The 13,598-nt window shown below is 37.9% G+C and overlaps 3 protein-coding genes across 4 annotated transcripts; all 3 read right to left on the minus strand.

Moving 5' to 3' along the window:
• Window positions 1-871: 871 nt before the first annotated feature.
• LOC110768088 (cell division control protein 48 homolog D) lies at window positions 872-5,776 on the minus strand. The gene is made up of 9 exons (XM_021971775.2): window positions 5,580-5,776; window positions 5,287-5,452; window positions 4,483-4,711; window positions 3,116-3,882; window positions 2,803-3,024; window positions 2,629-2,700; window positions 2,245-2,526; window positions 1,505-1,864; window positions 872-1,405 (listed from the first exon to the last, which is right to left on the minus strand). The coding sequence occupies exons 1-9, from the start codon at window positions 5,606-5,608 to the stop codon at window positions 1,112-1,114; spliced, it is 2,421 nt and encodes an 806-aa protein (XP_021827467.1). The 5' UTR covers window positions 5,609-5,776; the 3' UTR covers window positions 872-1,111.
• Window positions 5,777-7,065: 1,289 nt separating this feature from the next.
• LOC110768075 (UDP-glycosyltransferase 86A1-like) lies at window positions 7,066-9,232 on the minus strand. Of its 2 annotated transcripts, XM_088254382.1 has the most exons (3): window positions 8,418-9,232; window positions 7,252-8,218; window positions 7,066-7,200 (listed from the first exon to the last, which is right to left on the minus strand). In XM_088254382.1, exons 1-2 carry the CDS (start codon window positions 8,941-8,943, stop codon window positions 7,281-7,283), a joined length of 1,464 nt encoding a protein of 487 aa, XP_088110508.1. In that variant the 5' UTR covers window positions 8,944-9,232; the 3' UTR covers window positions 7,066-7,200; window positions 7,252-7,280. The 2 variants fall into 2 exon arrangements, with proteins under 2 accessions (XP_088110508.1, XP_021827454.2); XM_021971762.2 differs by having other exon boundaries at window positions 7,066-8,218.
• Window positions 9,233-10,582: 1,350 nt separating this feature from the next.
• Window positions 10,583-12,995, minus strand: LOC110768074 (UDP-glycosyltransferase 86A1-like). The gene is made up of 2 exons (XM_021971761.2): window positions 12,268-12,995; window positions 10,583-12,058 (listed from the first exon to the last, which is right to left on the minus strand). The coding sequence occupies exons 1-2, from the start codon at window positions 12,962-12,964 to the stop codon at window positions 11,121-11,123; spliced, it is 1,635 nt and encodes a 544-aa protein (XP_021827453.2). The 5' UTR covers window positions 12,965-12,995; the 3' UTR covers window positions 10,583-11,120.
• Between the last annotated feature and the right edge of the window lie 603 nt (window positions 12,996-13,598).

Genomic DNA, 13,598 nt, shown 5'->3' on the forward strand with positions numbered 1-13,598 from the left:
TATTATTAACGGGTGAAATCTAATATTTGAACTTATACTTCGCACATTTTGCCAGACATAAAAAGCAGGGCGAGAGCCCATCCAGGACCACCTCGCGGTTCAGACAAAAAAAAAAAAAAAAAAGCAGGGCGAGTTTGCATGTATCCTTAGAATCAAGGAAAAAGTTTGGCTACTTAAAATTGAAGAGGGGCTCATTTTTATAACTAATGCGGTTTTTTTTTTCCATTACAAGTTTGTCAATTTTGCCATGTCAAACCCACCTTACTTTTAAGGAGGAGCTGGTCAGTTTTAAGATGTCAAGTTAATCTCAGGTTTGAGTATGCTGCATGCATTTGTTAAGAGAACAAGAGTGAGATTTGAGAGGAAGAATTTCTCTGTTTGTGTAGCATAATCTTCTAGTTTGTTTTTGTTTTTGTTTTTGTTTTATCTTTTTGTTTAAAACAAAAGGTAATTGGTGTTACCTACTCCAAACTAATGATGGTTTTTATAAGTTGAAAAGTAAAAAATTACCATTGATGATTCCAAATCTAATAGCCGGATTCTTCTTTGGTAGAGATCTCTACCAAAATCAGCTACTTTATCTTTACCTAAGTTCTTATCCAATTTCTCCAATTCTACTATGAATTCATAATAACCGAGAAAAGGAAAAACTTGTAAAGACTTCTCACAATCAGGCATAAAAATGGAACTTGGAAGGGGCTAATTGAAGTTTGGGGATGAGGTGAGGGAAAAGAAGAAAACAGAAAAGAAACAATAGGGATTAAAATATAAAAGTAAAACTCGAGGTGAAAAATTATCGACAAACAAACAGAGATAAGCATAAGAAACAGATGGCTAAAAACAAAACACATCAAACACTGTTCACAACACCTGAAGTAAAACCTGCTGTGTTTTTTAATTATCCATTATAATCTTAAAAGAAAATAATTAACACTGTTTTAAACTTCGTAGTATCCAGGGGTCACCCAATGGCTGGAAACCCCGAGGACTTTCTGGATACAATAATGTGATTAAATGGGGACTTCCACGGTTCTACCACCACATCATCAATGGAATACAAAATGCAAAGTTGAAATTCAGACATGAAAAAGACACGTAATCAGAGACTATCCTAGTTGTACAGGTCATCTTCATCAGCCCCAGCAGCAACAGTTGCAAAAGGGTCAGATCCAGCGGCTGCGCCAGAAGGATTGTCTGCGAACCTGAACTCGGTTCCAAACCCTCTTGACTGCTGCAATGTCTGCGCAAATGCCTGGTATTTGCGGATATCAGCGTCACTAACACTCCTACGAGCATACTTCATCGACTCCTCAAAATGAGCTGCCCTGATCTCTGCTACTTCGTCATCAACATCCTCCTCCATAGCCTCAGGATTTTCGCTTCTCCTCCTCTCCCTCTCGATATCCTGCAAGATTAGAAAACAATGGTAATTCAGAAATGGATCCAGAGGAATAAGTTTTTACATTCCTCCAAAGTGACAAAAAGTAACACTGCAATATCATACCTTCTCAATATTCTCTCTAATGGCATATTTGCAAGCACGCTGGCATATTTCAGTTATATCAGCACCACTGAATCCTTGGGTGTACTTGGCAAGGGCTCTGATCTCCACATCTTTGGAAACTGGAGATTTCCTCAAGCAAGATTTGAATATTTGAAAGCGAGATTCCTCATCAGGGAGAGGGATGTAAATTAACTGATCCAGACGTCCTGGACGTAGAAGTGCAGGGTCTATAATGTCAGGTCTGTTGGTAGCCCCAATAATGAAAACAGTTTTCTTAGCAGTCATTCCGTCCATTTCTGTAAGGAGTTGGTTCAAAACCCTGTCAGCTGCACCCCCAGCATCACCTACGCTACTACCTCTCTGCGCATACATAGATAAACACATCAGATGAGGGCCCAAAGGAAAATACTGCAGAAATTCTTGTCAAAGTGCTTTTCTGCTGAGGCTGCCAATAGTTGCAGAGCCCCACAGTAAAAATTAGAAGTCCAGATAATATATGAAACACAACTAACATATTTACTCATTGTTAAATTATGGTGCAAAGCTTTTTTCTTTTTCCAAATTAAACCTACTGTTGTTTCTGTAACAGAATGCTAAGTTTTCTCCTATTTAGTAATTATTAAATTATGGTGCAAAGCTTTTTTCTATTTCCAAAAAACACTTATTGTTAATTGCAATATGCAAATGAGCAACCAGGCATCAGTAACAAGAAATGATTTTACATAACGAGTGGTTCAAACCTGTGTAGCAATGGAATCAAGTTCATCAAAGAACAGGACACATGGAGCAGACCCACGGGCCTTGTCGAAAATTTCCCTCACATTGGCCTCACTCTCTCCAAACCACATCGTTAGCAATTCAGGTCCCTTGACACTGATGAAGTTTGCTTGACACTCATTGGCAATAGCTTTGGCGAGAAGAGTTTTACCACATCCAGGAGGACCATAGAAAAGAACTCCCTTTGAAGGCGACATTCCAAATTTCTCAAATTTCTCAGGATGCTCAACAGGATACTGAACAGTCTGCATGACAAGATAATACAGGAATAGATATTATAAGTAACAAAGAAAAATGAGATAAACGAAGTTTTGTATGAACAACCCATTGTAGTAAAACTCAATTACCTCTTGAAGTTCTCGCTTAACATTCTCAAGACCTCCAATATCTTCCCAGCTAACATTGGGCACTTCAACTACCTGGCCAATCAAAAACATGAAATTATGAGTTTCCTCTAACGCACATAAGGCGTCTAATAATCAAAACAAAACTGTCAATTGAAACAAAATGTAAATACTTACTGTTTCACGAAGAGCAGATGGGTTGCTTGTGCCAAGAGCAGTCTTGAAGTGCTCATTTGTAACTGCCATTGAATTCAGAATCTCAGCATCTATTTCCTCATCTTCTAAGTCAATCACATCCATCTTCTCTCTGATGCATTGAAGAGCAGCCTCAGTACACAAAGCAGCCAGATCAGCACCAACATAACCATGTGTGTCCTTAGCTATCTTTTCCAAATCAACCTGTGCAATAAAAGTCCAAAACATTATGTAAGAACTTTTTGAAATATGGGAAAAAAAGGTTGAAAAAGAAAAAGATCGTATTTGACATTACATCTTCAGCAAGCTTCATGTTCTTTGTATGAATACGGACAACCTCGAGACGCCCAACTTCATCTGGTACACCAATATCTATTTCCCTATCAAATCTTCCAAACCTTCTGAGAGCTGGATCAATACTGTTTGGTCGATTTGTAGCCCCCATAACAATTACATGTGCACGAGACTTTAGTCCATCCATGAGCGTCAAGAGCTGGGAAACAATCCTCCTCTCAACTTCTCCATGTGTCTTCTCTCTCTTGGGAGCAATTGAATCAATTTCATCAATAAAGATAATTGATGGTGCATTCTTCTCTGCTTCCTCAAAAGCTTTCCTGAGATTGCTTTCACTCTCCCCAGCCAATTTTGACATGATTTCAGGTCCATTGATGCAGAAAAAGAATGCCCCAGTTTCATTAGCCACAGCTCGGGCAATTAGAGTCTTACCTGATCCAGGAGGTCCATACAGCAGAATACCCTTTGGTGGCTTCACACCGATTGATTTAAATAGTTGAGGATGCCTCAATGGCAGCTCCACTAATTCACGAATCTGAGCCATCTGTTTCCTAACTCCACCAACATCATCATAGCCAACCTCGTTTAATCTCTCCTCATCCTCCCTTTTCACAGGCTCCCCCTCACAGAAGATTTCAGTGTCGGGAGCAACCACACAGTACTCAGGAGGGTCAGTTTCAATAACCTTAAACTCTACACTCCTCATTCCTCCTCGTACAAGGAAGAGATCACCCTTCCTCACTGGACGGTAGGCCTCCAGGAAATAAGCTGCAAAAGTAGACAAGAAGATTTGGTAAAAATGCATGCTGCAAAGAATTAAACAAGAACTTATTGGTAAAACCATTTAGTTCTCATAACCATCAGTAATAGCTACAATATATTTTAAACAGAAACTTAGAAGCGAATATAAATCCAAAATCAATGGTGACAACATACTGAATCTCTATATACGGTAGGTGTGACACAACAAGGATATATTGTTAAACCATTTTCCCCTAATTATATACTCTTTTTAAATCTCAACACCGCCAATTAAATTAAGAGTTGTAACATCCTCTTCAACTTGGACACTATCAATTGATTCAACTCTTTAAAGGAAAAGCATCAAATTTTCTCAGCATGCAAGCATCTATGAAGTAATAATATGATAAAATACTATCTCCATTTGTGCAATTATAAGTACCCTGTGCATACAGGTATTACTGAACAGAAACTTTCGAGAGTTGGGGTTGCAACTGATGTTGATATTGACATAGCTTACTAGGAAAGATAAGAGTTTCATACAAAAGTAAACTTTATTTAAATTCATGACGTGCTACACATTTTAGCTCCAGTAGCACCTGAGAATAACAAGGGTTAGAAACTCACGTTTCAAGTATGCATCAAACAGATTTCCAGTGACCCCTTCAATAGTGTCATCCACAGGAAGAATGTGGACACGCTTTCCATACTTGACATCAGCACATTGGTGAACAGAAACAACATCCCCCAGCCTAACCCTTAGGTTGCTCCTGACAACCTTGTTCATCCTTATCTTTGGTTCCTCACATGTATCATCAGCAAGGGCAATGCAGATTGTATCCTTCCTTTTCTTTCCCTAAACACCAATAAAAATATATAAACACGAAAAGTTAGTTGCCGTTTATCTTTATAATCCCAAGCACATGCAGAACAATAAAGTTTAGGGAGAGTTCATGCTATTAATACCAAAGCCCAAGACCTGAACAGCCAATGACAATACTAAGCCAACTAAATCACAACATCGCATGCACAGTTTCAAAAGAAGAGGGCAGAAAGAAAGGCATCCATATTAAATCACAACATCCTCTAAATGCCTAATTTTGGAACCCTGTAAAAAAGCCAATTCCAACATGTAAGTAAATACAACAAAATTGTTTTTAATAGTACAGTCTACATCAGTAGAAAATTAAGGAGTAACCATCAAAACCCAGAATTTCGATACAAGAATCCCAATACTTCCGACAACAGAACACACCCAGTTCCCAGATCCCAAATAAAATACAGAAAACCTACCAACCCAGATACAATTACAACATTCACTCACTACCCAAAACCGTAATTCCTATTAGCCCTAACTAGAAAATCCTTGTAAGCAAAATTCTATCAAGATTTCATCTTTCGCATATATATAACATGATGTAAAAATCGAACCTTGATCAAGATTGTGTCACCACGAAAGAGCTGAAGCTTCTCCATGGTATCTGGATGGAGCGCAACGACCGAGTTGTCATCGTTGATAGCATCATCCACAACAAGCCGATTCGCAGCCTTCTTGCGCTCAAGGATCGCCGTGCTGAAGTCCCTTTTCGTTCCCTTACTGCAACAAACAAAGAAGCAAAGCAGAATCGCATCAAAACCCAGAAAATCCCAGAAGAAAATAACTTAAATTCAATCGAAGCACAGAGTAGAACCCAGTTGAATTAAACAGGGATCTGGGTACTTACGAGTCTGAAGATTCAGCCTTGTCAGTCATCGTAAAGATGGAGCAGAGAAGACCCAAGAAGACGAAGAGAGAGAGAGTCTCAGATTGTTTTGTCGATTGAAGAGTTCGAAGAGAGAGAGAGCAGAAGAGTAGCTAAAAGCAATTTGGTGAGAGATGGGGGGTTGGGATATTTATAAGCGAAGGTAACTCCTTTTCTTGTTAGGAAAGAAATGTTTTGGTTTTGGTTTACTTCCTTTTTAGTTCAGGAATATTATACAAACTCTGGCTTCTACTTTCTTTCTATTTTTCTCTCGTTGTTATTTTTGGAATGGAAATTCTATTTCTTTTTGTATACCTACAAATATTTTCATTTCCCTTTAATTTTTTTGCTAGGAATTTATTTCTTTTGCAATTTTTAATCGGAAATTACAATTTCAAGGTTCTTATATTACTTTTACATTTTCAAGATTTAATTGCAAGGTCAATTATAAAATGGATTTTTAAAAGTGGGATATTCAATTCTTTATAGAGAAGTTCTAATATGCACTTGCATATCATGAATCATTATACAATATGAAGGGGTTTTTCGCATAGTTTTTGTTCATGTTTTCGTTTTTACAAAATGATATTCTAACTACTCTAATGTATATGATATTCTAACTACTCTAATATTGAGGAGGAGCTCAAATTCGGATACAGCACGACGAGCACACATATGTGCGTGAACATAATTGGTTTTTTTGTATATGAAAAATAAACATACAACAAGAATAAATATAAGTATTTTACCATGAATACCCACAACATAATTAGAGGACAAAAATACATGTGGATGAGGAGAAATCAATCAAGAGGATATAGAGAGAAACTCTAATTATTCTCTGTTTTGGATTAGTCATTACCTTAAAGATAACTAATAAATCTTAATACTTAAAAATTAATGGGCATATTTTTAAAATTTCTAGAATCTTCTATTCCAAGTTCTTGTTTTCATCTGAGTCTTAAGGTGGACTCCGACTAAACAAAACCTTAGTCCAACCAAATTGGGCTCATACTATTTTCCTTCTAGAATTACAGGCTGGTTGTTTTATTGGGTTTTTCTTTGTTTTATTTAGGCGGTGAAGTTATTGGGCTTTTTAGTTTCACATCAGAAACGACAGGGCGTTCAGTGACCCAGGTGCTGACGACACCTCGTAAATATGGCCGACTTCTCATCATCTTATTGTATTAAATACAATCACAGCCGTCGATGTGGACGAATGCTTAACTAACAACTACAATTTGTAAGAGTTGGTAGTTAGAAATGTGTTTTGGTTCAATTTATATCAACCCAATCGATTCTAAAATTGTAAAAGTAATCTTACTAATTACCATCGTATTAAAGAGAGTAAATAGTTGGTAACTTAAATTATTTATTCATCTGAGGTGAGGTGTTGTATTTGACTCCCTCACCTATAGTATTATTGTATTTGAAAAACTAAGCCTAATACGACCAAATGTTACCCCACTTATAGTAAATATTAAAAGTGTTTCAATATTAGAATGGAAATGTGACGGAAGGCAACCACAAAACGACACACCGAGTGCACAATACGCCATAATTTATCGATAAAACAAACCAAAACTACTTTCTTCACAAAAACCTAGACACCATGTTCTTACCATTTTTTATAATTTGATCAAATCCAACCCACAAAATATAGTAATTGGAATTTTTGAAAAACTAGGAAACTTCAGTGTTCTTGAAGCCAAACCCAGTTTTCTCTTGGACTTTAGTCTTCACACCATCTATGAATTGATCAAGATTTCTGTATGATGACCCACCAATAGCCAATGCACCCTCCAATGCTTTTCTGACCTCCTTGACATTCCTCCTCAATTCATCAGCACTCATCAGACGGCTGATCTTCTCTGCCACTTCCTCCTTTGTGATTGGTTTTTGGTCAAAAAGATTAAGCCCAACCCTCCAATCATCCACCACTAATTTCCTATTAGTGAATTGGTCAGTCAACAAAGGAAAACACAACAAGGGAAGATTGCACCATATGCTTTCCAATATTGAATTCCATCCACAATGTGTTATGAAGCCTCCAATTGAAGGGTGTGAGATCACCTCAATCTGAGAGCACCATGGCACAATCAACCCTTGATCTTGATCTTTGATCTCATCTTCAAATCCTACGGGTAGGATTTCGGGTTCATCAGAGCTGACTATATCAGGACGAAGTACCCAAATAAAACCAACTTTGCTGAGCAAAAGCCCATTGGCTATTTCCTCAATCTCTCTTTTGCTAGCATGAGCATAGCTACCAAATGAAACGTACAAAACTGAGCCATGTGGCCTAGTGCTGAGCCATTGGATGCAATCTGACTCGGACCACAGGCTTGTGGCCACACGGCTCTTGGTAAACCCATTGGGGAATATTGGTCCAATTGAATATATTTGTTGCCTTTCTTGCAAGGCTGAAATGGTCTCAGATTCAAGCTCTTGGACTGTGTTACAAAGAATGAAATCTTGTTTTTTAATTTTCTCAAAGGCCTTGACTATGATCCGGTGCACTGGTGAAGTGTAATCACTAGGTTGAAGGTATGATGACAAGTCCTTTGGTTCAATTGCACGTACACCCGGTATGTAATCGATTGTGTCTTGGCGACGATTAGCTAATATTACACACACAAACTATACATCAATACGAAATAATGTTGTCACGCTAGATATTTGATATGTTATGTTGATTTTGGACCACAAAACTGTAATAAGTGATCCATATTAACAGTGATAATTAGCTAGTATTATTGTATTGTCGGATATAAGAGATAGTTATGCATTAGAGAGTTACTTGGAGAAAAGGGTACTTACCATGAGAAGTAAAATGACCATGACCATTTTTGTTGAGGAGGTCTAGGTGATAGTAGAGGGTGAAGACCAGAGCTGGTTCAGTCCAGAATGAGACGGTGACTAGGTTATACTTTTTGGCTATGATTGTTGGCCACACAAAGAAAGTATCTGATATCAAACAATTGACTGGTGGGTTGGAGAGGACTAGTTTTGCTAGAAGCTCATCAACATGAGCTGGGAAATCATGTATAACACTCTCCCAAAACTGGTCGTGGTTGAGAGATCGATCGAATTCCACCGGGAAGCCATCGTTGATTGTTACATAACGTATGTCTAGGCCAGATTGACGAACCCCATTGAAAATATTATCATCTTCCATGGCGTGGGACTTGACTATCTGATGGTGAACTGCTTCAGTGTTGACAAAGGTGACTGTGATGCCCTTTGATGCAAGCTTTATGGCAAGATGGACAGCTGGGATTACATGGCCTTGCAGAGGGTAGGGAAACAGGACAGCATGAGGATGTTTTGAAGCATTGTTTTCCATCTGTGGGTGTGGGTGTGAGTGAGAGAGCGAGAGAAAAATAGATGACCTATAAGTGCAAGATATCTGCAGCTCAAACTTGGGAGAAGGTTCAAAGAAAAAAGAAAAGAAAAGAAAAAGAAGAGAGAAAAATGATTTTTCTCAAACACTTTGGAGCTCAGAGCAGGGCATGAGGCATCAAGATTAGCTAAGCTCAACCAGATCCCTATACAGCCTAGGTGAGGTGATGTGCTTGAATTGTCCCTATACAGCTCAACCAGATCCCTATAAAGCTAAGAATAGTCACAGTGATGACAAGGAAGGACCCATCAATGATATAACCAGACAAAGCTTAGCTATATAAAAGGAAACTCATTAGGCCAAAGTATGAATTATTTTTTTTCGGGGTGATAACTAGATAAAGCTTAGCTATATAAATAGGATAATATTTTCATTGAGTAAATTCAAGGGGGTTCGTCCACTGCAGAAAATTCCAACCAAGGAGGACGTCTTCATCCCTTATTACAACATCCTAATATTTAATAGCATGAGCAGCAAGTTTATGTGCTACAATATTACAACATATTGGAATATAAGAGATAGAAATCTTCTGAAACAAAGTGAATCACCCCTTAACTTCATCAATGAGATTGCCAAAGTATGATTTTGGTGCAATTCAAGTCCCTCCCTTTTGCAATGGAAAAGTGATGCCTGGTAATTATGTCGAAATAATTGACCAGATAAGTCATTGTTCTTGAATTCCGTTTTGAATTGAAATGATTTAGTAAACTACATCAGTTAATTCACGACAATTGAAATTTGAAACTAAATAGATTAGAGTGAAATTTCAATCAAACTACACGGATTAAAATCACATACTTTGGCCTAATTACAGATGTGTGATGTCAAATTTGAATAATTTAATGTGTAAAGAGGATATCATTGGCTACCTGATCAATTATATATATAAGTGGCTGATTATACTAATTAAGCTAATTGTGTGACGTCTTTGATCTAATTATACTAATTAACCCTTTTTAATTCATTGGATGGATGATTCTATTGGGGATGGTTGACAATTCAAGGCATGTCACTCCACCAATAAACCCCACCAAAGCAGAAAAATTTACTTGTAATGGGGATATCACTATTTTGCTATTCTTAGTCAAAAACACGATGACACATGGATAGCAAAAAGTGATATCTCATTTGCATGAAAATCCTCCTCCCAAAGACATGATTGTACTGCCTACCAACCAATCCGATATTGGAAAATTACAAAAGATGTGAATATGACTTCCTCAACATCGTCACTTTAGTTTTAGAGAGATGGAAACAACCACATGAACTTGAAAAGAAATTGTGTTTCAATTTATAGGTGTAAAAAATTTATAACTTAAAAAGAAATTGTGTTTCAAATTAGCACGTAAATGGCATATGATAAGGGTTATCTTGATGGGTTCCATGTGTGATGAGGGAGTTTAATGGATATATATATATATATATGAAGTCTTTGTTGGGTTCTTTTTGTAGTTGCCTTGGTGGTTAGTGAACCTTGTGAAAGAGCGGTCTAAGTTTATCTCTCACTGAATTGTTTATTCAAAAAAGAGAATAAAAGGAGGGGAGGTGAGGCAACTTGTTGAATTATGGAGCAAACCAGAGGTTACAAGAAATTATGGAGCAACTTGTCTTATTTCCATATAGAAAGATAATACATAAAGGAGCTTGACTGAATGGGAATCATCTGGCCGCGTATCAGATTTTTGTGATTCAGAACTTGCCTACTTCCTCAAACAGATACAGAATGGTTTCACCATCACTTTTGTCAACACTCAATATATTCACCACCAGATAACCAAATCCCAACCCAACAACAAAACTGAACAAGATCACTAAAAAAAACTCACACTACCTACTAATTTTGATTTGTCCCCTAAGTTGATTTTGGAGACAATTATTTGTCTCCACTAGCAATAGAGACTATGCAGCCACCATTGTTGTATCAGTGTCCTAGTTTGGCGTTGCTATTGGTTATAGGGTACCATTTAGTGAGTCAGTCCTTCCCTATTTAGGCCATAATTTATCGATAAAACAAACCAGAACTACTTTCTTCACAAAAACCTGGACACAATGTTCTTACCATTTTTTATAATTTGATCAAATCCAACCCACAAAATATAGTATTTGGAATTTTCGAAAAACTAGGAAACTTCAGTGTTCTTGAAGCCAAACCCAGTTTTCTCTTGGACTTTAGTCTTCACACCATCTATGAATTGATCAAGATTTCTGTATGATGACCCACCAATAGCCAATGCACCCTCCAATGCTTTTCTGACCTCCTTGACATTCCTCCTCAATTCATCAGCACTCATCAGACGGCTGATCTTCTCTGCCACTTCCTCCTTTGTGATTGGTTTTTGGTCACAAAGATTAAGCCCAACCCTCCAATCATCCACCACTAATTTCCTATTAGTGAATTGGTCAGTCAACAAAGGAAAACACAACAAGGGAAGATTGCACCATATGCTTTCCAGTATTGAATTCCATCCACAATGTGTTATGAAGCCTCCAATTGAAGGGTGTGAGATCACCTCAATCTGAGAGCACCATGGCACAATCAAACCTTGATCTTGATCTTTGATCTCATCTTCAAATCCTACGGGTAGGATTTCGGGTTCATCAGAGCTGACTATATCAGGACGAAGTACCCAAATAAAACCAACTTTGCTGAGCGAAAGCCCATTGGCTATTTCCTCAATCTCTCTTTTGCTAGCATGAGCATAGCTACCAAATGAAACGTACAAAACTGAGCCACGTGGCCTAGTGTTGAGCCATTGGATGCAATCTGACTCGGACCACAGGCTTGTGGCCACACGGCTCTTGGTGAACCCGGTGGGGAATATTGGTCCAATTGAATATATTTGTTGCTTTTCTTGCAAGGCTGAAACCGTCTCAGATTCAAGCTCTTGGACTGTGTTACAAAGAATGAAATCTTGTTTTTTAATTCTCTCAAAGGCATTGACTATGATCCGGTGTATGGGTGAAGTGTAATCACTAGGTTGAAGGTACGATGACAAGTCCTTTGGTTCAATCGCGCGTACACCCGGTATGTAATTGATCGTGTCTTGGCGAGGATTATCTAATATTACACACACAAACTATATATGAATACAAAATAAGGTTGTCATGCTACATATTTGATATGTTATGTTGATATACTGTCAATCTGGACCACAATATTGTAATTAGTGATCCATATTAACAATGATGATTAGCTAGTATTATTGTATTGTCGGATATAAGAGATAGTTATGTATGAGAGAGTTACTCGGAGAAAAGGGTTCTTACCATGTGAAGTAAAATGACCATGACCATTTTTGTTGAGTAGGTCTAGGTGATAGTAGAGGTTGAAGACCAGAGCTGGTTCGGTCCAGAATGAGACAGTGACTAGGTTATACTTGTTGGCTATGATTGTTGGCCACTCAAAGAAAGTATCTGATATCAAGCAATTGACCGGTGGGTTGGAGAGGACTAATTTTGCCAGAAGCTCATCAACATGAGCTGGGAAATCATGTATAACACTCTCCCAAAACTGGTCGTGGTTGAGAGATCGATCGAATTCCACTGGGAAGCCATCGTTGATTGTTACATAACGTATGTCTAGGCCAGATTGACGAACCCCATTGAAAATATTATCATCTTCCAATGCGCGGGACTTGACTATCTGGTGGTGAACTGCTTCAGTGTTGACAAAGGTGACTGTGATGCCCTTTGATGCAAGCTTTATGGCAAGATGGACGGCTGGGATTACATGGCCTTGCAGAGGGTAGGCAAACAGGACAGCATGAGGATGTTTTGAAGTATTGTTTTCCATCTGTGGGTGTGAGTGAGGGAGCGAGAGAAAGAGAGAGAGATGACCTGTAAGTGCAAGATATCTGCAGCTCAAACTTGGGAGAAGGTTCAAAGAAAGAAGAAATGAAAAGAAAAGAAAAAGAAGAAAGAAAAAGGATTTTTCCCAAACACTTTGGAGCTCAGAGCAGGGCATGAGGCATCAAGATTATCCAAGCTCTATATAGCAACCAGATCCCTATACAGCTAAGGTGATGTGCTTGAATTGTCACTATGCCTAAGAATAGTCACAGGGGTGACAAGGAAGGACCCATCAATGATATAACCAGACAAAAGGAAACTTACATACATATATATATTACTTTTGGAGTTTTACTGCATAATTATTAGGCCAAAGTATGAATTTTTTTTTCGGGGTGAAAAATAGGATGATATTTTCATTGAGTAAATTCAAGGGGGTTCATCCACTGCAGAAAATTCCAACCAAGGAGGACGTCTTCATCCCATATTATAACATCCTAATATTTAATAGCATGAGCAGCAAGTTTGTGAGCTACAATAATACAACATCTCGGAATATAAGAGATAGAAATCTTCTGAAACAAAGTGAATCACCCCTTAACTTCATCAATGAGATTGCCAAAGTATGATGTGTGACGTCTTTGATCTAATTATACTAATTAACCCTTTATAATTCATTGGATGGATGATTCTACTGGGGATGGTCGACAATTCAAGGCATGTCACTTCACCAATAAACCCCACAAAATGTGAAAAATTTACTTGTATCGGGGATATCATTATTTTGCTATTCTTGGCCAAAAACACAA

Source organism: Prunus avium, chromosome 6, assembly GCF_965620075.1.
Source record: "Prunus avium chromosome 6, drPruAviu1.hap1.1, whole genome shotgun sequence".
NCBI lineage: Eukaryota > Viridiplantae > Streptophyta > Magnoliopsida > Rosales > Rosaceae > Prunus > Prunus avium.

Bases quoted from the DNA above. Each gene is read 5' to 3' on its own strand.
- LOC110768088 (XM_021971775.2), bottom strand. From the start codon at position 5,608: ATGACTGACAAGGCTGAATCTTCAGACTC. The intron at 4,712-5,286 runs GTTCGATTTTTA...ATTGGTGTTTAG, and splicing joins GTGACACAATCTTGATCAAG to GGAAAGAAAAGGAAGGATAC. The intron at 1,406-1,504 runs GTATGATATTGC...CTAATCTTGCAG, and splicing joins TTAGAGAGAATATTGAGAAG to GATATCGAGAGGGAGAGGAG.
- LOC110768075 (XM_088254382.1), bottom strand. From the start codon at position 8,943: ATGGAAAACAATGCTTCAAAACATCCTCATGCTGTCCTGTTTCCCTAC. The intron at 8,219-8,417 runs GTAAGTACCCTT...GTGTAATATTAG, and splicing joins TGGTCATTTTACTTCTCATG to CTAATCGTCGCCAAGACACA.
- LOC110768074 (XM_021971761.2), bottom strand. From the start codon at position 12,964: ATGCCCTGCTCTGAGCTCCAAAGTGTTTGGGAAAAATCCTTTTTCTTT. The intron at 12,059-12,267 runs GTAAGAACCCTT...GTGTAATATTAG, and splicing joins TGGTCATTTTACTTCACATG to ATAATCCTCGCCAAGACACG.